The 24,309-nt window shown below is 37.8% G+C and overlaps 2 protein-coding genes across 8 annotated transcripts in view; one reads left to right on the top strand and one right to left on the bottom strand.

Annotated features, from left to right (window-relative positions):
* The window catches only part of CEP85L (centrosomal protein 85 like), a 99,940-nt gene that overhangs the window by 47,196 nt on the left and 28,435 nt on the right, over nucleotides 1-24,309 (top strand). For 3 of the 5 annotated variants that reach the window (XM_072408813.1, XM_072408814.1, XM_072408812.1), the window contains exons 3-4: nucleotides 5,839-5,910; nucleotides 6,362-7,125. In XM_072408813.1, the coding sequence (XP_072264914.1) occupies nucleotides 5,839-5,910; nucleotides 6,362-7,125 (836 nt within the window). The remainder of the gene's footprint in view (nucleotides 1-5,838; nucleotides 5,911-6,361; nucleotides 7,126-24,309) is intronic. The other 2 variants (XM_072408815.1, XM_072408818.1) reach the window with 1 other exon arrangement.
* Nucleotides 11,596-19,385, bottom strand: PLN (phospholamban). 3 transcript variants are annotated; one of them, XR_011920364.1, is made up of 2 exons: nucleotides 18,876-19,385; nucleotides 11,596-12,441 (listed from the first exon to the last, which is right to left on the bottom strand). XR_011920364.1 is itself a non-coding variant. In XM_072408819.1 (2 exons), the coding sequence occupies exon 2, from the start codon at nucleotides 16,421-16,423 to the stop codon at nucleotides 16,265-16,267; it is 159 nt and encodes a 52-aa protein (XP_072264920.1). In that variant the 5' UTR covers nucleotides 16,424-16,530; nucleotides 18,876-19,032; the 3' UTR covers nucleotides 16,104-16,264. The 3 variants fall into 3 exon arrangements, 2 of the variants coding, with proteins under 2 accessions (XP_072264920.1, XP_072264921.1); XM_072408819.1 differs by lacking the exon at nucleotides 11,596-12,441 and adding an exon at nucleotides 16,104-16,530 and having other exon boundaries at nucleotides 18,876-19,032; XM_072408820.1 differs by lacking the exon at nucleotides 11,596-12,441 and adding an exon at nucleotides 16,104-16,425 and having other exon boundaries at nucleotides 18,876-19,031.

Below are 24,309 nucleotides of genomic sequence, written 5' to 3'. Positions count from 1 at the left end.
CAAAACAGAGCAATGTATATTTTTAAGTGGCATGTTCACAAATCTTTACAAAATCATACCCCCCCCCAAAGATCTTGTTGGGTTATACAAAAAATCCTTATGGGTATACTATGTAAAAGTTCCAAATGTAGAACAGTTTATTCTTTCCAACGCAACCAATCTTGATTCACCTTTTTTCTGCTGCTTTATTAAAAAATGTAGTGACACCTTTATGCATGGGACCCAACGCCTCTGTCAGTATCCTTTAATGAAATGGTGCAGAAAGATTGCAGTGTGATCTAGTTGTTTATTGGCAAAGATAAAAAGGGTTGCACGTTTCTTTATTGAAAGGGTGTTGATAGATTGCCACATGAACTTGTTTATTGTCAAATACAGAACAGAAGTCTCATAATGAAGACATAAAATGTATGATATTACCGGATTAGAACTGCTGCAGACTGGAATATCATTATTATTCCTGCAGCTGGTTTACCTTCGGTTTATAGACAAAAATAAGAGAGCTGGTAGTTCCTGACTGTTGTCTCTTTCTTCAACAGAGAATTTAATGTCCGGCCTCATATTTCGATTTTTCTACCTTTCTATTAATATTTCTTATTATTAATAATAAACAGAATTTATATAGCACCAACAAATAATGCAGCGCTGTACATTAAATATCTGCTTCAGTTGTTATCTGGAGGACCAGGGTAGAGTTTTAGGCACCCATGACTTGTAAGTTCATCCAGTGTGCAATGACCCCTCAACCCCAAGTGACCTCTATTGTTGTGAGCATTGTGTATTAGGCAGGAAACCTGCTCCACTCTCCCTCCTACCTAATATGATGTAGTGTCCGATGGTACTGATCACCCCTTCACATCTACTTCCCCTCTATAGATTGGTATGAGTATCTTTAACAATGCTCCTAATATCTGAAACAATATCAAAGCACTACACAGAGGGATGATAATTAGTCTCCAATACAAACCAGGTTTAGGCATCGCACAAATGTAGACAAAAACAATATTGCCTTTTGCATTGGTATAAAACTATTGTAGCTATAATTTATTAACCAAGATATGTCAGCATTGTGGTAACAAATAGTCAATGCACATTCAATATATTTCTGGGGTATGTGCGAGTGTTGGCAGGAGTGTGCTCTTTGTCAAATCCAAGATAAGGATTGTGAAGTGAATTGCACAATTATGAATGCACAGCTGTGTTCTGGGTCAATGCTTAAATCTGCCAGTGGGAGTGAAAGCCTGCTGTGTATGGAAGACATTGAAGCTGCGCTTGTTTCATGCTTCACTGGAAGAGTCACCAGTATTAGACTAGTCTTTCAATCTGCAGGGTAGGCCCGGCCCTGTATGGACCCTCTGTATTATATTATACATACGAAAACAAATACACTACACGTGTTCAGCTGAAAATCTAAAACCATTTACAGGGTAAAGCTGATGACTTTATTTATCTTGTTACAATTACCAAGCGCTGGGATATATATTGGGCAGATATGAACCGTTCTTGAAGATGATAGAAATAATGGGCAAGTTTAAGAATCTGAGCAACTTTGACAAAAGGGTAAATTGTAAAGGAGATGACAGCAGATATGTTGCCAATATTCCACCTGACCAATGAGTCCAATAGATTTATTGATTTCTGGGTTGCCACCCCACAAACATAGCATTCGTGGCTATATTTATTTTCTTCTGATGTTTGAGATGAGGAGAAGGGAATGAACAATAAGTCCAAGCTGAGAATTCCTCAACATATAAAGGTTACCTGTCAGATTTGCACAATTTTTGTCCCGAAAACATGAAATTTACACCATATCCGGCATGCAGAGTCTCTAGTTCCCAGCAAATGTAATAGTTTGGATCTGTTGTAACCTTTTCAGCAGCATATCGAGCTTCTCTAATGCTGGGTCTGTCCACATAAAAAGGTGTCTGGTCTTGTTGGATACCTTTTGGCAGTGTCCTATCATTAAACCTCTGATCCACACCGGAGCACTCTGCTGTTTTCTTTCCAATGTATACAGGATTACAACAAAGATTTATTTTTTTCTCTGTCACAGCTCCAATGCTAACAAGCAAAGGTTACTTATTGTATTAAATAAAATATGAAATGACTAAGCCCTGGAGCCAGGGGAGCTTTGGAGTTACAGCTTCTGAATTTCCTTCCAGTAATGAAGTACGGTGCTAATGTTTAATCAAACAAGTTCAGTCCCATCCATGATTGTTCTGATTTACTATTGATGTATGGAGTTTTTATGAGGTCAGGGGTTGATGAGTAGAGGATATGAAGAAAATCTTCTAACAACTCGTGCCTTCGGGATTATCCTTTGTGGTCACGTTTATGGAGAAGGTTTATAATGGATAGCATTACTTTTTATGTGTAGACTTCAGTACACAGGTTGGTAAGAAAGTCGCTGTGTTAGAGGTCACACAGCATAATACATGCTAACCCAGTACGTAAACTGTTACATGCATACAGCGTTCACATTAAAGAAAACTTGTACCAAGGGAAACACAAAGGCTGCTGTTTTATTTCCTTTTGATAATGTTAGGTGCCTTGCTGCCATGCTCTTACAAGTCCTTCAATATGTCAAGTAACCAACCTAGAACAAGTATGGATATAAGAGCTTCTGATTTATCTCGAATTCGGGCTGTAGTCTGTTTCCAGCAAAGTTCCACAGGGCTCCTTTGTTATTGGACTCTGTCTATTCGAGCAGAGGAAATATTGTGGTTGGGGGGTAGACGGTCATATTGCTTGTTTTTTCATCTCTCATTTTCTTTGCCCTTTGTCAACTTCAGAGTACTAGATGTGTTACATATGGATGTATGTATTTTATGAAATAGCGGTGTTTTTATTGGTCCTTGGTAAATGCATCAGGGTAAACACAAGTCAGATCACTGAAATAACAATACTGTGGCTTATTAAATAAGACTAGTAATGAAAAAGTTAATTGTAATCGGTTTGGTCCATGTTCAGCAATCATCGCTGTCTAGGAATGTGTTTGTGTGGTACAGTGCGGTCTTCTCGGGCACAATTGTGATTGGCTGCCATGTACAATTTCCCATACTCTGGAGACGCAGCTGTTGTGTAGCAGGGCCTGATGCCCACATTTGTCACTCATGAAATCTGCTCATTGTTCTGTGACTTGTATCAATCTGGTATACCTCTGTTAACATTTTTGTGGGCCACATTCAGACAGCTGCAGCGGCATAACGTTACCAAAAATGCCAAAAAACTTTAGTTTGATGCATCATTGTTTTGTATTCTGGCCAAGGTGTTAAAACATTATCCCCATCTGCTGTATTAGTAATTTAGTGTTTGCCATTTCCTGTTTTGTAGGCTTTTGTTATGAATGTGACTTCAACCCAAGTCATGAGATCAGGGTTGCTGTTTGCAGCTTGGTTCCCACAGACGCCTGATTTTTAGATGTTAAATAGTCTTTTCAAACCATGATGATTCTAGAATAGAATGATTCTGTATGTTAGCAACGCACAGTGGAAATACATAAGCTATCCTTTCCACACCATAACCCTGTCTGTTTTCAGCCATCTGTTCCCCAAGGCAGTAGTAGGTGATACATGCCATCTTGTCCTCCGTCATAATGATGTGCTGTGCCAAGCTGCCACAGATGTGAATGAATTAGAAGGTGGTTATATAGGTGTTTTATTTATTTTTATATATATATTTTATATAAAATATATATATTTTTTTCACATGTACATGAAATAAATGTTCAACATTGGGTTATAATTCATTTAAACAGTGCTGGCATATTCCATAGCATTTTATAAAGAACATTCACATCAGTCTGTCTTCATAGCAGTTTATAATCTAATGTTCCTCCTGCAGTAGTAAACACATGCCCATTGAACAGGGTGAATTAAGCTACCGAGTACAAGCACAGTGTTCTAAGACATTATCTTATTGCTAATTTATTTTGAGAATAGTTGAATATTTTGTTAGACACAGGCAACCCCTTTTTTTAGTGCTCGTTTACCTAACAGGCTAACCTGGCTTTACCTGGGTAACAGGGTTTGTCCATCCTGATCTGACAATATAATATAATGATGCAGTAGAGAATACAGCATTGGGTAGAATGTAGAATGCTACATGTTGGTCATCAGTGAAAAAGGAATGGTTTGTAAAGCCCTAGAGCATGGCGCATACAGAAGATGTCACTGCTGGCTTTGGTCCTTTGTTGGCCTTTCTGACATTCTGTTCAGATGGTCAGGGTGTTAAAAATCAAAGTATCCAAGTCAAAACTTCTAATCTATTTTCTTGTTCCATATCCTGCTCCAGATTAGTGGTCAGTGGGGGCCCTAGTGGTTGTCATAGTTGGCCCCATTACACTGGGCACAGGAGATCAATCGACTGATCCCTTCCTGTTTATAGAACCTCTGAAGAAACCCTAATTGAAAGGGGCTTCTGTAGAACATCAGAATGTATGCTGTATAAATAGTAAGCTATGAATATTTTTCTTCTCCCAAAAAAAGTTTTGATTGGCATATCCTTGCTCACATTACGATGTCTGAGACACAATAATATCATTGCTATTAGATGAATAAGGCTGATACCCAATAGCACATTCTAGAACATCCCACACAAGTTTCTTTTTACACCTTTTCCTGTCATTATCCATATACCGTAGTTTCATTGTATCATTGAATGTTTAGTATAAAACAGCAATATCCTATCCTGCCTTTGGGTCTCCCTGATTTGTAAAGGAATTGAAAAGTTTAGTTATGGTTTTGCATATATTTGATACATCAGAAACAGTTTGTAAGATGTATAGATGCCTCTGATGGGTAAAGAGCTTTCTTTATGGATCCAGATCACCTCTAATAAACAGCCGTCAAATCCCCCCCGTATATATACTGTGGTGCAATAGATTGAATAGGCCTTTTAATATAATAATTTTCAGGTATAAATTTGCCATATTTGAGCAACGTAATGTTACTTGTTTACCCTAATTTTTATGATTCTAGTTTTCTTCTCATAAATAAGTTACTTGTATGTATCCTCATGGAGTTGTAATTAATCCCTGAGCATTATATGTTGGTGGACGTGGTCGTCTGGCTGGAAAGCTGCAAGTAGATTAGCTGCTTAGGTTGGTGTAATCCTGTCAGGCTCACTTCTGAATTGAGTGATCTGACACTCCTCCTGACCCGGGGATCTTTTGCCCTCATCCTTTTTAATCACCAATATAATTGTGCCCAGAATGTGCCACTTGAACAGTGAGTAAAAATAGAGCCCGATTACTGTAAAACTTATGTAGAACCCATTATCCCAGCTCAATGTACAAAAACAAGTTACAGCAACTAGGGCAATAAAAGTCTAAAGTTTCATGAAGAAAACAAGGGCTTTGAAAACAAATGCAGTCTTTTTATTTTTATTTTCCAGTTAGGGAACGTTGGGAATAGGTAAAGCCTACCTAATAAGGTACATGGGCAGCAATAAAACCCTTTTCTTTTGCACACAAACCAGAAGAGTTTGGGTTTGTATAGGTAATATACTATGGTAAATGGCATTAGACATTATAACCAGGAGTGCATTCTGTATTCATGGAGCAATGTAGGGGTAATAATTTTAAAGACAGCACATTAGTGATGAAACCCTCTACAGTGTAACTAATAATAATTCCTGACTTCTGCTTCTAAAACATTAGTTTTTCTGTGGCTTCAATACATTTTGAGCTTCCCCAATGTGCACAGTTTAGGTGTTATGACGTATCTTCCTTTTCCAAGTTGGTGACTTTTTGGTCATTTCAGATGCCCACAAAGGATTGTATATCTCTTAATACAGATTTACACTGAGCAGCAAACAAATTGTTTACCTTGCTTTTATTAGGTATACAAGACCTAGGCTGCTCTGCTGCAAGGAGAAGGAAAAGGACAAGTGTCTCTGATTGCTTAGAAAGTGGTTTGTAAACCTTAAGAAGTATAGACATTTGGTTGAAGTGTATAATAATCTAAAAATCTGTGCTGTTTTCTCTTTTGTTAAATGTAATTTTCAATTCTAACTTGAATGTTGCCAATGTTTTCATATGCACGGAATTAAAATAACTCAGCATGTACAGTATGACTTTGGAATTTTAAGGTCCAGTTCTGGTTGTGCTCATTGCCTCGCTCAGTGTCATAATCAGCTAAAATCATTGGAGTCCCCCTGCAGCTTCATTCATTAATGTTTGTCGCCATCTACTGGCTGAATTCAGCACCGCATGGTTAGTGCTGCCAGCAGAATCCATGCTTACATATACAAATCCTCCTGAAGCATGATTTCCACCCCTCAAGTTTTTGTGCCTGCAGATTTTTATATGTTGTAATGTATTTGTGTTGCTGTTGTTAATATCTGTTATCTTTGTATTTTCTAGACCATTCAACGTCCAGCGGTACTTCCACGTTTAAGCCGGTGCACCCACTGGTCAGTCTTCCTTCTTCTGCTCATGTCATGCCCTCTACAGCCAGGTCATCACTTCCTAGACACAGAGAAGACCGACTGGACACATCATCCTGGGACAGCAATTATTCTTTGTCTGGTGTGGGCAGAATCTATGGCCACTCTGATAGCCCGCTTGACATGAAGGACTCCAGGCCCATGAAGAAGTGGTCATCCCTTTCTAAGCTGAGCACTCCAGATACTTTTGTCCAGGATGCCAAAGTTGAAAACACAGGGTCACGGCATAGCCTGGATCGTATGAGTAGAGATGGCCCTCTTTCACAGCACTCACGAGTTTACAGGCCATCTTGTCTGCACTACAGCATGGAGGCCCTGAAACTGGATGATAAAGACGGTGATAAGAAAGAAATGGCAGGCGTAGACCTCAAATATAAATTTGACAAGTGCAGCAGTACAGAATTTTCTCATTTTGCTACTCCCAGTAGGAGGCATACCTTAGACATGACCTACAGTGCCTTACCAGAAAGCAAATCTTTCTCCGCTAGTGACAATGTTCCAAAATATAGCCATCTGGGTTACCAGGCTGGATCTCCCCTTCAGTCTTCCTTAAGGACACAGATGTGGCTTACAGATCAGCTTCATGCTAATTCTCAAGATAGGAGAACTCCGGAGGAAACATGCTGCTTGTCCTCTTGGCATCCATTAGAACTGCTGCGTCCAGACACCGATCAGTCCCAGGTACCTGGAATGTGTTGTCTATACTGCCATCTTGTGATTAGTGTTGGGAAATGCTTTCAGTAGTACATTCACTACAGGTCACAGTAGTTTCACCCAATTTATAGAACTGGATTAAGCTGCGATCAGGGCAGTTTATGTTCTAGATATTTTTCACTGGTTTGTTTGCCCTTTTTAAAAGGTCCTTTATAATGTAATTTGGTATAGCTCATCGTGTATACTTCAGTCACCTTTAGTGTCTTTATCTGCCTTTAATACATTAAAAGACTAATGTGATTGCAAGGCAGTGGGATGTTGGAAACTTCATGTAGGACATTTTTCATCCTAGCTTTTTCTTACTGAGTGGCTAGCAGCCAGCTTCTAAAATATTTCAGCATCTGGCTGAAAGTTTCAGGGAAAAACTCTAAACCGGAACCATAAAAATTTGAACACCTTTTTTCTTTTGTTATAATCCTCTAAATATATTTAAGGTTCCACAAATATTAATTGGGCTTTAAAACATGTACAGGTAGTCCCCAGGTTAAGGACATTTGACATGCGGACAACTCCTGGATACGAACAGGGCTTCCCTGCTCCCTTGTGTGCAGGACAGATTCTTGCAGGGGGGTGGTTTGCATGACTTGCAGAAGAAATCTTTTGAGACTCTTCTACAAGCTCTTGTAACTTTTTAATGACAAACTCTGAAGTTGTTTCTCTTTGCATATCAAAGCACAGCTTGCTCCAAAAGTTATTGAATGTTTTTTTTTTTTGCTTTGTTTATTATTAACTCACAGTGAGGTTTTTATACAGTAACTGATACCATGCTGCCCATTAATTTGTTGAGACAAACATCTGTCCTAATTGTATTTATTAAAATGTACCTGTTCCGACTTACATACAAACCTACAGTCCCTAACTTGTATGTAACCCAGAGACTACCTGTACAGACAAGCAATTACTGACCTTTAAGTGTAAACTATAAACCCATGAGTCATTTCTACTCTGCATTCTATTTATTTCTAAAAACATTCCTTATTGAATATCTAGTGCCTCTTTGGAAATGCGGAGCACTATTCTACCACTTGTTTCAGCCACTGTAGTGTTTATGAAGCAAATTGTATTCTTTCAGCTTTTTCTTGCCTCTCGGTGTACTTTTGGAACTGTTTTAAGCAAAGAGCAGTACCTCCACCAATGACATGTCAAATGTGGGCACTGCTTTGATTTGGCTTCATATACTGCATCCTATTTTAGCAGGCAATAGGAATAATCTAATTTTGTTCCAGTTCTTATACATGATATAGTTTGATCTTACCAAATTGACTGGGCAGTTCCATTCCTCCTACACGAGTGGTAGACAAATGTTTTGGCTCAGGGGCCACAATAAGTTTTAAAATTTGACTGCCAGTCTGGGCGAGTATCAGATGGATAGCGTGTGTTTGTATGAACTGAAAAAAATTACATGTAAAAGCCATTAACTAAAAGTAAAAGAAAACTTGCATTCAAATCACATTCTCTTTCAGTGGGAACAGTGTCTATTACACTGTTCTACCTGCTGAATATGATGTTGTTGCCCCAGCTCTTATATCATCCTCACATTCTTTACCCCAAATATAGGTATTAACAAAATAAGTTTTATTGAGTTTTAAGTAAAACTAAATAAAGAATTGAATGCATGTAAAAATGTGAAAACATTTTTATTGATTGGAGATCAGCAGTTTTTGCACTTGTCATAAACTTAAAACTAAAATGCTTCTTGTAGACTTTAGTATCTTTATGGGTCTGAAAAAGTGGATTCCTGATATTTTATAATTCGTAACAATATAACTAGCAAAGATATAGCTCAAACATGGTTTCGGATTTGGTAGGGTCAGGTTAATTGTTTTGGTCTTTGTCCTGTTGGGCAAATTTAATTTCCTGTCCCAGTGACACAGCAGGAAGTTGGAAATCTTTGCAATGTAAAGTGGAATTCTCCCGTAAGTGGAACAAGTGTCTTTATTGGAAGATTTAGCCTTCCTATGTTTTGGTGGTATCTCTAACATTTTGTATCTTTTGTGGGGCTAGAATGACGTCATCAGGTATTTCCGATCTCTTGTAGATCCAGCCATGGAGTGACTGTGGTCACAGGACAGGAAGGATGATATATAACAGAATACATTTTCCAGCATCTATGAATAATAGTACAAACTATGTATCTGTGTGAGGGGTGGTGGGGAAGTTTTCAGAAATTAGGTGGTCAGACATTAATCTGCTAAAAGACATAAGAGGTCATAAATCTTTATGACAAGGCACACAGCTATAAGAAACCTAAGCTACAAAATGAGAGCTGGTAAATCTGAAAAGTTCAATTCCATAGCTAATGCTAATTATTTCAGCAAATTACCCTGATTGCTTTGGGGATTGTTCAATCTGAAATTGGTCTTAAACCCCCGAGGCAGCTCCTAGTTTTGGCACCTTGCCAGCCTGCTTTGCTGCCCCAAAACACTGCACAGTCATTCCTATTATTCCTAATAAAAAGGATTTATATGGCACCAACATAATATGCAGCACTGTACAATAAATAGTTCCTAATGAACCAGTTATTTACCACTTCCATGTGGGAAGTACTAAACTGCTTTCTACTCTCCCTACTCCTACCCTGTGTGCAGTTGCAGGTAAAATGCCACATATAGCTTTTCAACAGCATGGCACGAAAGTATTTTACTGTTCTGTATGGGTGAACATACATGATAGATGGTAGGGGAGGGGGGGAGTAATATAAAGTAGCAGTGTGTATTGGACCAGTACCCCCGAAAACAATGTAGCATTAGGGTATGCAGTATGTTTTTCTGTTCTTGGAAATAGCTGGTTAGGCTCTGTTTATCCTCTGAGTGGCGCTGTTGCTTTGTAGAAGGCAGCAATGGCCGGGCTCCAGTATTATCCCTCTTACACATACTTCAGCCTGCTCGGTAATGCTGCTGTAAGGAGGAGATTAATTTAATAGGATTACTATGTGAATAGAGTTTGTTAAACTGTAATCATTTAAACAATTTAGGCTTTGGAAATGTACAATTAACATTTGAGGCTGTTATTGTAAACTACAACTACAAACAGTAGCTCTTAGCACTGCAGTAGCTAACATTAGCTAGTGTTAAGTTTCTAAAGAATATTTTCGAGAATAACAATGTAACCCAAGCTAACAGATACTTACAACTATAAGCATTTTTATACAAAATGGACTGCCTCTTAAAGGGAAACTCCACTTTTCTTGAGGGGGGGAGGGCTGACCTGTCATTTCGTACAAGCTTCTGTTGTGTAGGTACTTGTACAGCTTTGGTAACTTTGCTAAACATATTGCCCCCAGCTACAACCACAGGATTGGCTTGTGTGCAGAAAAAGAAACCAAGCATGTATGTATCCCTGTGTATGTTACATACCTCTGGCCAGCATGCAGGAAATACTCACCGCAGTTGTCCCTAGAACACAAGAATCCCTGGGATTTAGCCCCAAATTCTGCCAGCAACCCTAGCAGAAAAAAATGATTTCCATAATTGCAAGGAAATGATATTGCACCTTACCAGGTTTCTCTAATTTTAAAGAATGGACATTGTTCCTGGTTTATTAAGTATTTTTCGTTTTTATATAAGTTTTATATATTATATAAGTTTTTATATAATTATAATAGAAGTTCCTTCCTCATTTGTAATTTCTATATTGCAGCAATTGTAGTCATTCATGCTGATCTTTCCTTTGTATATCCAGATCATTCATTTAGTGCTACCAGCTACTTTCTAAACCTCACTGGAGGTGAAAACTTTAAAATTCCAATCAAGAGGGAGTCCTTTTTATTTCTAACCTACCCTTCAGTCCTTACACTCGCCTGTATCTTATCCAGTGCTATAACCCCCAAAAACCATCCAGTGCTGTATACATTATTCATATTTCATATATACTCATATACATACATATATTCATTCCTATGGAAGGTTTATATTCTGCTAAACCCACATGCACAGGCTCGGCTTTTCTCCTATACAGTAAAACTGTGAATGGCAGCCATGCTGGCAATGCAGCCTTGCAGCACCGGGGGTCATAGAACAGATGACTAGTTGGGACACCTAGTTGGTAAACACATACTAAGTCAAGTACCTAAATTGCTGCCATAAAAACAGTGTATTGTTGAATTTAGTTTAGTTTTTTTTTTTGCTTTAATAGACTTCCATCCCAATAGACTCTAGTGAGTTTTTGTCAATCTGCATTATGAATATTAAATATTAAACTTCTTTGGACTTCAAACAGTTCTATTTTAGGTTTTTAGCAGATCATGTAAAACGTGCATGTCCCATGTCCTGCTATTTGGGTGCTCAGCAGGAGGGAATGTGATATAAATACTTTGCTACGTAATGGCTGGATATTTGGACCAAAAAAAAACTTGAAAATGATCCAAGTGACTGGTTATAGATTTGCACATATCACACTCTTGTATGCATTTTTATAAGAAATTATACATCCAAGCTGTTTTTTCTATTTAATACATATTTATTTGTTTTCCTTGTAGTGTTTTGCAAACATTAAATAAAAAAGAAAATAATATAAAAGTGCAATTACACATGAGCTCTACAAACAAGTGAGCGTGTATCCTAACATGCAGTAGCCCCAGTGCTCATTACCTAGTAATAGAATACCTATGATCTAGGAGGATGACCATAAACTTCAATTATTGGTATTGCTATCACAATGGATTTAGGCGATTCTGCACAAGGCAGCGTTTCAGATATTTTAGGGTTTTAGTAAATTTTCATATTGTGATGATTCAATATATATGCATGCGCTGACTTATGTAGGACTCAGAATAGCATTCACATCACATTGCTGTACTTGGTACTGCTTCTTGGTACTCGGGTCAATGCATTATATCTCAAAGCATAGAGATTATGCTGACAGTATAGTCTCAGGTTGTCTGACTTATGCACAAAATACATCTTCAGTTTTCTATGACATTTGTATATCTAAGTGCATCGGTTCGTAGAAATCGATCAGATGATCAGAAGTCCATTGTGATCGTGGCTGTTATGACCCAGAGATTGTCCCAGAGCAAATGGTCTTGTAGCTCTTGTTTTACTTCCGGGTGGGCCATACTCTTGGTGGTCGATGTACGGTTGATATGCCATTGTAATTACAGGCTTCTACTGGTTCTTTCTGATTGTCACATGAGTTTTACCAGAATGAACATTAGCAGTAGAACCAAGATGATCAAAACGAAGTTCAGCAGGAGATTCAGGCCTCTGTTGTTGGCAAGATCCATAATGCCAAGTGCTCTTTGCCTTCCACAGCAAGATGATTCTGCGATCTCTTCTGGGGCCCCTGAAAAATATAGTTGTTACAATATGGATATTTTCTTTTTTGTTTAATAAAAAACATGTCATTTTCAATGGGGATTCTGCATTATTTTGCAGGTCTGCAACTTATCTTACTCTTGTTTGTTGGGTTCTTCACCCCCAACTGTTGATTTGGGCTGTGTCCTTAAAGCAGACCATTATAGCTGTTAGAGCCAGGTCTTTGGGATATGTTCTGAACTTCCATAGTTCGTAGAAATATATAGAGTTGATTCTTTGATAAATGTACACTGCCAGCCATATGCATTCATTAGACTACCCCATCTCCCATCCTGCTGCCTTTCTTTAGCAGTCTCCTCTTCTTAATGATTGTTCTGTGCAAAGGCATCTTTGCATATTATTTTCTCAATCATGCAATATGGTCACTTTTTCATTATCTTTAACATATAATTAAATACCACTATCTACTATAGATAAGGAAGAGTGACACTAATTATTGTACATGTGATTCTGCAATGAAATCTGGAAAACATGCACTGTTGGCGGCCATAAGGGGCCACTCAATATTACTGCTAACCTAAGGCAACAGATCTAAGGACAGGATGTAGTCTTATAAGAGCTTATAGAGCTCTTTTGTGAGCCCTTTTGGGATTTGGGTGTAGGAACAAAAATACTTTTCTTTTTCAGCTGAACCGTTCTTAGATGGTTTGGCAGCAATAAAAATCTAACTCTATAGCAATGCGGACAACAGAACGAGACTTCAGAAACCTCCAACACTTTTCTTCTTTATAAGATCCAGGAAATGGTTTTCAGGGATAAATGGAAACAAGTTTACGGTCAAGTCAACACAGACAGAGAGCACAAGAAGTTATTTGATTTCTGGCAAGATGACCAGTTTATTTAATGGTCAAGCTGGGGGAAATCATTGCTTTTTCTCCTCTCTAATTTCATGCTGCTGTATTTCCAGAAATAATTAAAATGAAAATATAAAATTTTGGATTTATTATTGCATTTATGATTTTAGTTTTTAGTGTTTATATTGCTGAACTATTTGTTGTGCGTGTTGGAATACTTGGGTTCTGTTATGTAAAGGCCACCCAAAATTGATACAGCAGGACATTTCAGAACAGTGGCACGTTCTAGATATAAAGCCTCATACAGACACTATGTGTTTCATGACCTTGAGTAAAAGTATATTGTGGTAAAGTCCTACTATGCTTTGATTCAGTGGGTGCCTTCTTCTTGTCGTCCTCCTCTCCATATAATAGTCTGTACAGTTCTTGTTTATTTTACTATCATAAACAATTACTAACGATCATTTCCAGGGACATTGCTTGAGTGTATGTACTCATATTAAGAGATAGCTAGGTGATGTAGCCAACCAGGACCTCTGCTAATTTAGGTTCTTGGTGGCTTGGTGTCTACGCCTGGATTCTGCTCAATTGTATGTATGTTGAATAAATAAACTATTCAGGGCTACACAGGAGCATTCCATGGCTGGGATCAGACCAGTGGTATATGGAGTTCCCCTTTAACACTGTAAAGGAAGATAAAGCTCAGCTTTGTGTGGCTTGTATAATACATAGGACCCCGCTGCTTGGCAGGACTACAGAGCCTTACGGAGATTGTGAGAGATTGCTTTTGCTTCTTTTCAGCATTTTTGGATGGCATTCATAATGAGTTACCATGGCAGTGCGACAATATTTTGTTCTGGTGAACTTTTAAACTGGGAACATTTTCATACTAGTTATTACAAAAAATAATCTCAGCTAATCATAATAAGCCTGTCTAATAGTCATAATAGTCTAAAGTGCTCATATACATATAAACAATAATATGTGCCTGCTAGGTCAGAATAATTTGCCAGCATCTGATATGTAAACAGGAAAAAACATAAAGGAAAATCACTCTAAATTGGCGGAAATGGCTTTATTCACAAGCCTATATTCTGTTTATTTTGGATATATGTTTATATGGTTCCAACACACCGTGCAGCATATTACAGAGGAAATCGTACAAAACTGGTCAATCCCATAGTCTCCAGTGAGGGTCTCCATACTTGTTGTCTCGCTATGTCCTCCCCACACAATCGCACATACACACTTCCCATAATCTTCCACTTTACCTAGCATGGCATTAAGTGCAGTGAATAAGGGAATTGGACTGATATCCCAAAAACTTTTCAGCTGTGGGAATATCATAAGTATTGAGGTAACTCTAATCTGAGACCTGCATGATCCATAGTAACTCAGTTCCAAAGCCCCCTCAAATTTGTATTGATTATTGATATTTGATTGGCTTAATTGCACACATCACAAGAAGCTTACTACTTCCACTCATTACAGAAGAATTGGGGGGGGCTTATTAACATGTTAAATAGGAGCGCTTAAACGGTGTCTAAACATTGGGTTAGAAAGCCCAATAAATGTTACTTTATTTTTTACAAGATAACCCATTTACTTGTGGACTACATTTGATTTTAAGAGGGCTATTGCATATTGTGCTGAATTCTCCCTGCACTTTCTGCTCCTATAAATTACCAGCTACTTTATTACAAAGGATGAGGGTGTAGCTAAGACCAGGGCTTTACAATACCAGGACCACACCACCTTAAAGCCAAACTCCTGCCAAATATAAAATGACATTGCTGCTATATCACTGGCATTTTCTGGTTTATAATAAAATTTTTTAGTATATTATTAAATAAGGTCAGCTTAAATGCCAGAATATGTAATTCCCCTTAACAGTAATTCCCCTTAACTCTCAAGCGAGAGAGTAGCAAGAATGAACTGACTGGCATTAGTTATATTGTGGGGGTCCATATTAAAAATGTCAATATGTTTTTGGGAAAGAATAATACAGGGGTAACTTTATGGAGATCCTGCTGCTCCTTTATTGTTGTGTGTCTGTGTGAGCTATAATTGTACAGGTCTAGGTTGGAAGTCCATGTAAAACAATACAGAAAGCAGAATGTAATGTTCAGTAATCTTGTCTGTTCAGGGTATCTCTACTCAGTCTTCTGTTCTGCTCATCTCCGTGTCAGCCTATTGACTCCATATTTATAATATAATTCCACAGTGGTGTACTCCGGTACAAATGTAGTCGTGAACCAGATGGGTCCTCTAAAAAAAAAAAACTTTCCAGAAGCACTTTTATTTTACTACAGTTTGTTTTCCTTGACTTGCCCTAATATATTTTCTGATTTACTGGACAATCACTATTCCTAGCTCAGCTCGCGGTCTACCATCAACTCGCTATCTTTTATTAGAACTAGTGTTATATAAGTTTGAAAAAATATGCAAAGACAAACAACTCCAAACAGTGTACCAACTGATCGTTACTTGGACATTTCATATTTCTTTTTTTTATGCCTTATTACAAAAATACTGCACGTCTTTCCCATTATAAAATCTTGGTACGTAGTGCAGAAACATAATTTTTCCCCTGAAAACCCGTTTGCAGATTCAATAAATCTTGTATGTTAGCAGTGACATTATTTGCAGTGAACATGCTTTTTTTTATTTGAACATTCTCCTAGTAACGTCTTCTACATAGATCTGATGTTACAGAAACAAATGTTCAAGCATTACATGTCTCTGGACAAGCAGGGCTGACAGCAAGTGAAAGCGTACTTGTAATTCCCATGTGCATGGGCAGAATTATTACAATTTTGCATCACAGGCAGCTGGAAACTGGTCACAGAATGTTTATTACACAATATATATATGCCATTATATAAAAATCATTTACATCTAGATTGACTAGATGCTCACTGCAAACTTATAAATGAATCTTTACAGAGAATCTTCCATAGGGAGGTTTTATAGTCTATGTGGTGACATGTTCATGTCTCAGAGGAGCATCACAATGATACAGATGAGAAGAAGACAGATGAGAATCAGAGAAAAGTTGACAAAGAGTTCCTGTAAGTTTTGTCTGGTCTGTGGGTTGACCTCAATGTTTGAGGCTCTTCTCATGGCAGAGCGGGTTATGTGCTGGACCTTCTCCATGGCTAGAGGAGGACAGAGAGGTGCGGGTTACAGAAGAAGTGCAGAAAAGAGAGAGTGACTTTCCGTGTGCAAGGTGAAAGAGGACCTTAGTCTTCTCTGTGCTGAAACTGGGTAAGCAGGAGAGTGAAGTTAGCTAACCGTGCAAGTGGATCATGCAAATTAACAAGTGTTCATATTAGAAAATTTGGTTATATATTGTATCACAGTGGCCCTGACATGAAAATATGTGGAGAAAGGTCCACATTGACCATAGCCTCTAGTACTTCAACCACCAAATCTCCCCTCACCTTCTGTCCTAATGGCAAGTGACCATCAGGGCAAAAAGTGGGGGGAATTTTCAGACACAAACAATTATGAAAGCCTGACCCAAAAACGCTAAAAACAGTAGTAAATGTCTTGTGTGACATAGAAAAGTACAATACAGACCATCCTTTTGCCTTTATGTTGCATATCTAGTAGTACTTGGTAGCATTAAACTGAACTTGTCATGTTGAAGATGTTTCGCAGCTCTCCAAGCTTCTTCAGCTGTGAAACATCCCAACATTACAAGTCCAGTAAAGTACACCTTTATATAATAACCTGAGAACCTTTACAAATAATGAGAACCTTTACAGTATCAAGTGTTCTACTATGTATTACTTGTTCTGCAGCCACTTCTATGCTTATGGCTTCGGAATTGTATTATATAGTCAGCTTCTCCTGACTTCACATATAAAGATGTTTATTAGTAAAGTTCATTCTGTAGTCCATATTAGGCTAAGAAAACACATGCCATCAGTCTGGGCACTGTAACATTCCAGCATTCGCTTGGCTTTATACTGGATTCTTACGCTGAGAAATAAACCAGAAACCTATAGAGCAGTGTTCTAACGGCATACACATATATCAGTAGATCATTACAATAGTGTAAAAATGCTGCCTTGTAATCCCAGTCTGTTTAGGGTCCATTATTTATTGATCCTTTTATACCCCTTTCGGTATTGAATTGAACATTGAACAAGCATTTGGATTGCCTAAAGGTAGAATAGTGTTAACAAAAAAAAAAAAAGTGCTTGCATGCCTAGTATTCTCTCGCCAAATCCAATGTAAATCCAATGAATGCTCTAGCTTGTCATTTCTCTGAGCTCCGTTCTCTACTAATCCTATAATTCTCTTTCTTGTGATCCAGAAGGTACGGCATTTCTTGAATTTCCACTATGTGGTTGTATCTTCCTAAATCCACACTGGTACACTGAGGATATCAGGGGATTTTTTGAAGGTCAGGAGCAGGGAAAAATATAGCCCACATGTTATAAATAAGTGATTGTGCCCTTTGTAGTCTTTCCTGGCTGCCTGGCACACGAGGCTTTTATTGACCTTTGTTATTATTTCCAGTAAACAATTCTGGTGCATTAGTCTGAGCTGCTCTACATGCTTGGAACATTCTTTTTCACTGTGGCTAACACATTTCAATGTTTATTATTTTGACATCTAGTTTTGTAGCCTGAGTGAACCTTAAAAGTTAAAGTAAACTTTTCTGGGAATTGAGTGGCTTTTGCTGCCCCCAGGAAATGAACGTAAGCAGTCTATTTTATCATGTCCCTGTGGAATACATTTTTTATCCTCTGTACCAAAGCAGAAGATCTGTATACAACTATACATGTATTAGATACTCCTCCCTTCTGCAACTCTCACGACTCAATTGGGTGCTGGACAACCTGGGAATAGACACATGATGTATGAATAGCTTTAAAGGTAAGGTTCAAACTCTTTACAAACAACTTTTCTATACTTACTTAGATAAGTAAGCTCTTTGGGGCAGGGTCCCCTCCTTCTGTGTCACTGTCTGTATTCGTCTGTCATTTGCAACACCTATTTAATGTACAGCGCTGCGTAATATGTTGGCGCTATCTAAATCCTTTTTAATTATATTATATCCTGTTACTTACACCTTCTTGATGTATAGGTTCAAAATTAAAACTATTTTAATGGTCTTTTAAAATGTTGCTCTTTGAACAATCTACTAGTCTGCTAAAGAATTTTTTGTAGGTGACATCCATCTTCCAAATCCTAGGTAGAGAGCTATTTCTTTCATTGATAGTTTGGCAACACTCACTTGTTGCATGTTTTATATACTGTGATCTGGTGGCAATTTACTTGTGATAATTTGTGCTTGCTTACCAATGTCACCTTCTGTTGAATGGTAAGGAATTATTTTTCTACTTGTCTCTTGTAGACAATGTAGGTAATTCATAAATAAAGTTAAGTTAAAAAATAACTGATTTAGATTTTATTAATATTATTATTATTTTTAAACAGGATTTATATAGCGCCAACATATTACGCAGCGCTGTACATTAAATAGGTATAGTTTGTTCTAATTTTAGTTCAAGCTGGAGAAGTGCCAGCACTCTGCATTGCATCCTCATTTGTGTTCAGTAAACATTTTCTTCTCCATAGTAAATAGTCTTACCTTGTTAGCTTTGCAGAAGGTCTAGGTCAGTGTGCCTCAGTCTACAGGAAAGTTTTCATCCCACCCTTCCTGGCGTTGTGTGTCAATGCTGGGAGTTTGTCACTCAGTTTATGGGAACAATTGAGGAGGTGTGGAAGGAAGAGAGAGGGGGCTGGCTGTATAAAACAGAACTTCCAGAGGCAAGCCCCCTGACATCACACAGGAATGCTGAAGTTTGGCTTGGGAGCTATTTCATTTATCCTTAACCGAAAAGCCCCCTCTTAATGGCACAAATATATTACAAAGATTGCAAATGCAGTATAGTTAGTGGCTGCTTATTCCCTTTTGTGTTGGCAGTTCTGTATAAAATGTTTCCTGTGAATCCGTTTGTTTAATTCTTTCTCCTGTTTTAGTTATATTGCATCGCTTGACATTTTCCCCAAGCACAAAATATGCTACTGATAGATTGATAAAGACTTATGTTAAATAAAAAGATGTCTTCTTATTTTGCCTGCCCCATCCACACGCTGGATAAATGTTACAACTTTATTAAATTAATGACTTGAAATTGATAGATCTTTTGTTCATTCCAAAAGTGTCCAATGATGGCAAAAGATGGTGATCCAGGATAGTTCTGTGGTGCATTGAGCGATCCACCCATAATTGTTCAGCTGATTTTTTTTTTTGTAATCCTCTGGCTTGTAGAAAGATTTTGAACATTTGCACAGCATGCATGTATGTGTCAGAAGTGATATGAGATGTTAAGAACCCTGTTTGTAAAGGGTTTTCATTCTGCGGTCAGTACTGTGCTGACGATTTTGAGTAGAGTGTTACTAATATTTTGTAGTATTTTAATCTGCCCAAAACATGAACACTACAAACTGCACTTGGTTAAACTTTCTTAAGGCCATCATCTTTGATTATTGCTTAAAGTAAAAAAATGATGCCAAAGCATATATAAATATTCTGAAAAACTTGTGTTGTATTGGAATTTTGCATTATTTATCATTTTATTTTAGATGTAGCAGTCAGGAAAGATCTTTACGGCATAGACAAACTGATCATTGGATAGTCTGTTAAGAAATCCTTGTATCAAAATGTGTTGGTTTATATTAAATATGGGAGACAAGTTCAGGTATCTTGGTCGTAATGATTTAGCTTGTTTGAATGTACCCTTATTCAAGGATCCTGCCAAAATTTGATTGGCCAATTAAGAGAATTGGCACATTAACAGGGCAACTCCAGTACTCCATCCTCCTATAACTGCGTATAAAGAGAATGTCAATGCAAAAATTGGCTTGTGGCTAACACCGCAATAGAGGGAAGATCTTCCAACATGGATGTGGATGTACATCTCTGCATTGAAGCCCCCCTGGCAAAACCAAATGATGGGACTTTAACCATTCCCTTTCTCTGCAGAAATTGAACAAAAATTTGGGCTTTACATATACATTTTAAAGAATACATGACTACATTAAATTGTGTTTTATGTCTTAAAGTTAGGCTTGAAAATTAAAAATAGTTTTTCTCATTTATTCACTGGAAATGGGTTTTCCCAACATAACATTTTGTGCGATTTTTAAATCTTCTTTTCCTGACATTTCCCTGTGCAGTTACATATATCCAGGTTTACATTGAAAAGTCTTTCTCTTACAGCTCTGTGTAGGTTTTACAGCTATATTGCAGCCTAATGTAATGTTAGCGGAGGGGTGACTTTCCATACCTTGCCTAAAAAGGAAAATTCATTAATGCCAGTATGTTAAACAAAAACTGATGAGACTGCTCATTCCGGTTCCTAGCCATTAGTATATGTGACTAGCACTGGCAGCGGACAGACCGGAGGACTGTATGTGTGATACGTGCCAGAAGTCTCTGGAGGTGTACTACCTTAATTGATCTCCTGTGACTACCAAATGAATGTTCCCTGCATTACACACACTGCTAATACAAACACAGATAATACGGATTAACTTCTGCTTTTCTTTCTGCATCTCGCAGACTTCTTTTTCTCGCCATATTCATTTGAAACAGTCCAGCCCCCTGTCACATAACTCTATTCCATATTGTCTAAATAGCAACAAGGAAGCAAAGAGCTTTTGACATATGAGGGTGCTACCATGATCAGCAGGAAGCGGACTAAATCTTTCAGCACATTTCCAATATCTATGTCAACAGACAGATTGTCAGATCTTGTTCAGAGATCTTGTGCATGTAACACTTCCAGGAGTGTTAGATTTTGGCATTGCCCACTGTGGTTTGCTAAATGAATAAAAGAACTACAAAGGATTAGATGGACTTCATAGATTTATACCGCTACTCTCCAGACATATAGTGCATATGCAGCCTATTATTTGTGTAAACTCTACTCATTACACCTAACCCCACTGATATGTGACATAGCATTATATATTTAGTTGTGTCTGTCTGCACCTTATTTCTGTGTGCTTTTCTTGGATGAAAGATTGTACTGATCTCAATGAATGAAGGTCTTTCCAAGGTCACATAGTGATTAGTGCAAGAATTTCATCATATACCCCATGTATAAAGTACCCTATTTGAACTTGCAGTCATGCACTAGGCTATTTAGGAAACTGCTCATTATTTTAAAGTATGAAAGGGGCCTGTTTATCTCTTTTTACACTTTAGTAAGGTTCCCCCAAGGGTAGCCATGTTCAGGGTTCTCCCATGTTTAAAAGGTTGAGAAGCGCTGGCCCACAGTGTCCGCATTGGTAGCGGCAAGTAAATGTTGTGCAGGGTGTTACAGGTGGAGCTTTGTGTCATTAGGAGGCCTGAGCACAATGAACGCTGCTTGCAACCCAATAGGTGACATCCTGCTGATCCACTGACCCGAGCTCTAAGGTGCTATAAAAGATGTGGTGTTGATGTGTGTGCCAAAATGTGTTTGGGTGAATGTTCTGTGTCCTCTCAGTACATGCTTCTTCACATATTGAATAACAACGATAACATTCAGGTTGGTTGGAATCTACCATTGTTAGTGGGTACAAATTAAATTGTGAACTTTATTTTGTGCCAGTTACAAAGGTGATGGAGAAATAGAATTCACCTGACTTTCTGCCATAGTAAATGCCCTCCGTGATTTGCCAGCCATTGTTCAAGTCAAATAACATAAATATTAGAACGGTCAACCTTCCGGGGACTGGGACCTGATTCTAACGTGAAGAATTCTGCTAGTTCTCTACCTTCTCTTCTCTACAACATTCACTGCCTTACTTCTGTAGCATTCTGTACACTGAGGACAAATTAGGTTTGAATTCAGAGATAATACAATACTTGATTGACTACAAAAGTTGGTGACATTGCCATATCACATATTACTGTATTGTACAGATGAAAGTGAGTGGAAAAGTCTATCCTTGCTTTGTGAGACACACGGGGCATATATATATTTTTAGTATGAAAATCTCGAACATCTCATTACATTCCCTTTAAAGGAAATAAATTGGTCTCCTCCCAGATTTGTAACGTTCATACCAAGATTTGCTTCTATTCACTTAGTCTGAACATAAGTTGTAAAATAAAAACAGAAGATGGCTTTGCAGATACATTTCTGCACTGTTAATCTGTTAGAACTTTTGACGACGTATCTTTGGCAGCTTTATCCCACATACATTTTTTTCTTTTCACTTATCACATTTGGTAATGGAAAACCAGCTCATCTGAAAGAGACAGTGTTAAGGCGGGGGGGATTTTTCCAAAGGAAAACAGCCTAATGATAGATAATGTTTAAAGGGAGATTGCTGAAGCTGTAACTAGTTTTTGGTTTTCCCATTGGTAACGTACAATCAGATAATATTATAGCATATTGGAGCAGGTAATGGTTTTGTTATTGTTAGAGTTAAATTGAATAGTTGGTTAAAGCTGAAGAGATGTAGTTAATTGTAAAAATAGGGTGATCTGCTAGACTGCTGGCTTGGTGGTGCTGTGAGCTGTGGTTGGATTGCTTCACAATGCCCTCAGCTACAGAGTTCAGTAAGGGCTTGTTCTTAAGTGTTCAGCCAGTTGGTAAAATATCTTAAATATTGATAACTTGCCAGGGTAAAACTTAAGATTTAAATTTATAATAAGGTTAAGTCCCACTTTTAGGCTCCATCACTGTACACATTTATCGGTATACTCCACACCTAACTCCATAGCACCGTGGATCTCCTCCTTGGCAGCACTGCTGCGTGGTATCTCTGACAATACTTGCAGTGTCCAAGAGTAATAAATTGCTCCAACTGTTTACAAAAATTGGGTAATTCCATGTGGAATTTGGGGATAAAACATTCTTCCAACTCAAAGCAATCACCTTCACAAGCATTTGCAGATGCCTAGAAGTTGCCTAGGCATTTGGTGCCCGTTACCATTCATGGACACCTGTTGGCCTGGTGCCCAGGAGTAGTAATTGTAGTGTGTGTTTATTTTTTTTTAAGAGATATGGTGGTTGCAATGTCTGCTGGACATCTGTGTATATAAATCTATATATGTTGAATAGTTTAAACAAAGAAGCTATAGATAAAGCATTTGGTCCTATTAGAGATTTGAACTTGAAAGGTGGCAGTAATTTTAGGTATGATACCCCTTGCCATATAATAAAAGAACATTTTGAATAACATTTTGTTGATCTGCATGAGGGTCAATTTAACAAAAAAATAACTGGGGATTAAGGTAAAGCTTTTTAGACTGGAAGTAGCTGCAAAGGATTTTTATAGACTTGACTTTTACCTCTGAGATAACTTACAAATGAAAGAAATTTAGCACCATTACAAGTCGCCCTAGGAGTAGGTGTCTTGGATCAGTGCAAGGACAAACCATACAATCCTTTAACAGTTGACAAAATCCCCTGACAGCTAAAGATCTTCAGACATCACTCGCACATCCCGACATCTGTGTTCCTGAGCCTACCATAACACAAACACGGAACAAGTGTGGTATTCAGAAGAGGTTGTTTCAAAGGAAATCTCTGCTCTTTAAAAAAATATAAATACAATATTGTTGGAGATCTGGCAGTTTATGATCTAGTGAAACAACAACTTAATAAACAACAACAATAAAATAAATGAGAACAAAATTGAATATTTTTGTACTCGGTAAATCAAAATTCAAATCGCTCAAACTGAAGAAACTTTAGAGAGGGTTGATTACAAAAGTTTACAATGTGATTGTTAAAGAATGACATATTCTATGCAATGAAATGCTCTCCTGGCTGCCTCCGCTGTCATTTGTCATGTGGATAGGTCAGTGAAGTGCACAAGTATTATTATAAAACCATGTTTGTTAGGGGTGCAAAGATTATATTATTGACTGAATTGAATTCCAGCTCTTTTGTAAGATAAAACAATTTTTCACATATTTCAGTTTTATATTTAGCTTTGTGCCTAGAGCTCAACTTTAATAAATACCCTTTGATTTGTAGGCACTTTTGTGTCTTCTCCATTGGATGTCTTTTTTGTTT

Source organism: Pyxicephalus adspersus, chromosome 4, assembly GCF_032062135.1.
Source record: "Pyxicephalus adspersus chromosome 4, UCB_Pads_2.0, whole genome shotgun sequence".
Taxonomy (NCBI): domain Eukaryota; kingdom Metazoa; phylum Chordata; class Amphibia; order Anura; family Pyxicephalidae; genus Pyxicephalus; species Pyxicephalus adspersus.
Note: the sequence above shows the minus strand (reverse complement) of the source record. Positions and strands in the feature narration are given on the sequence as shown.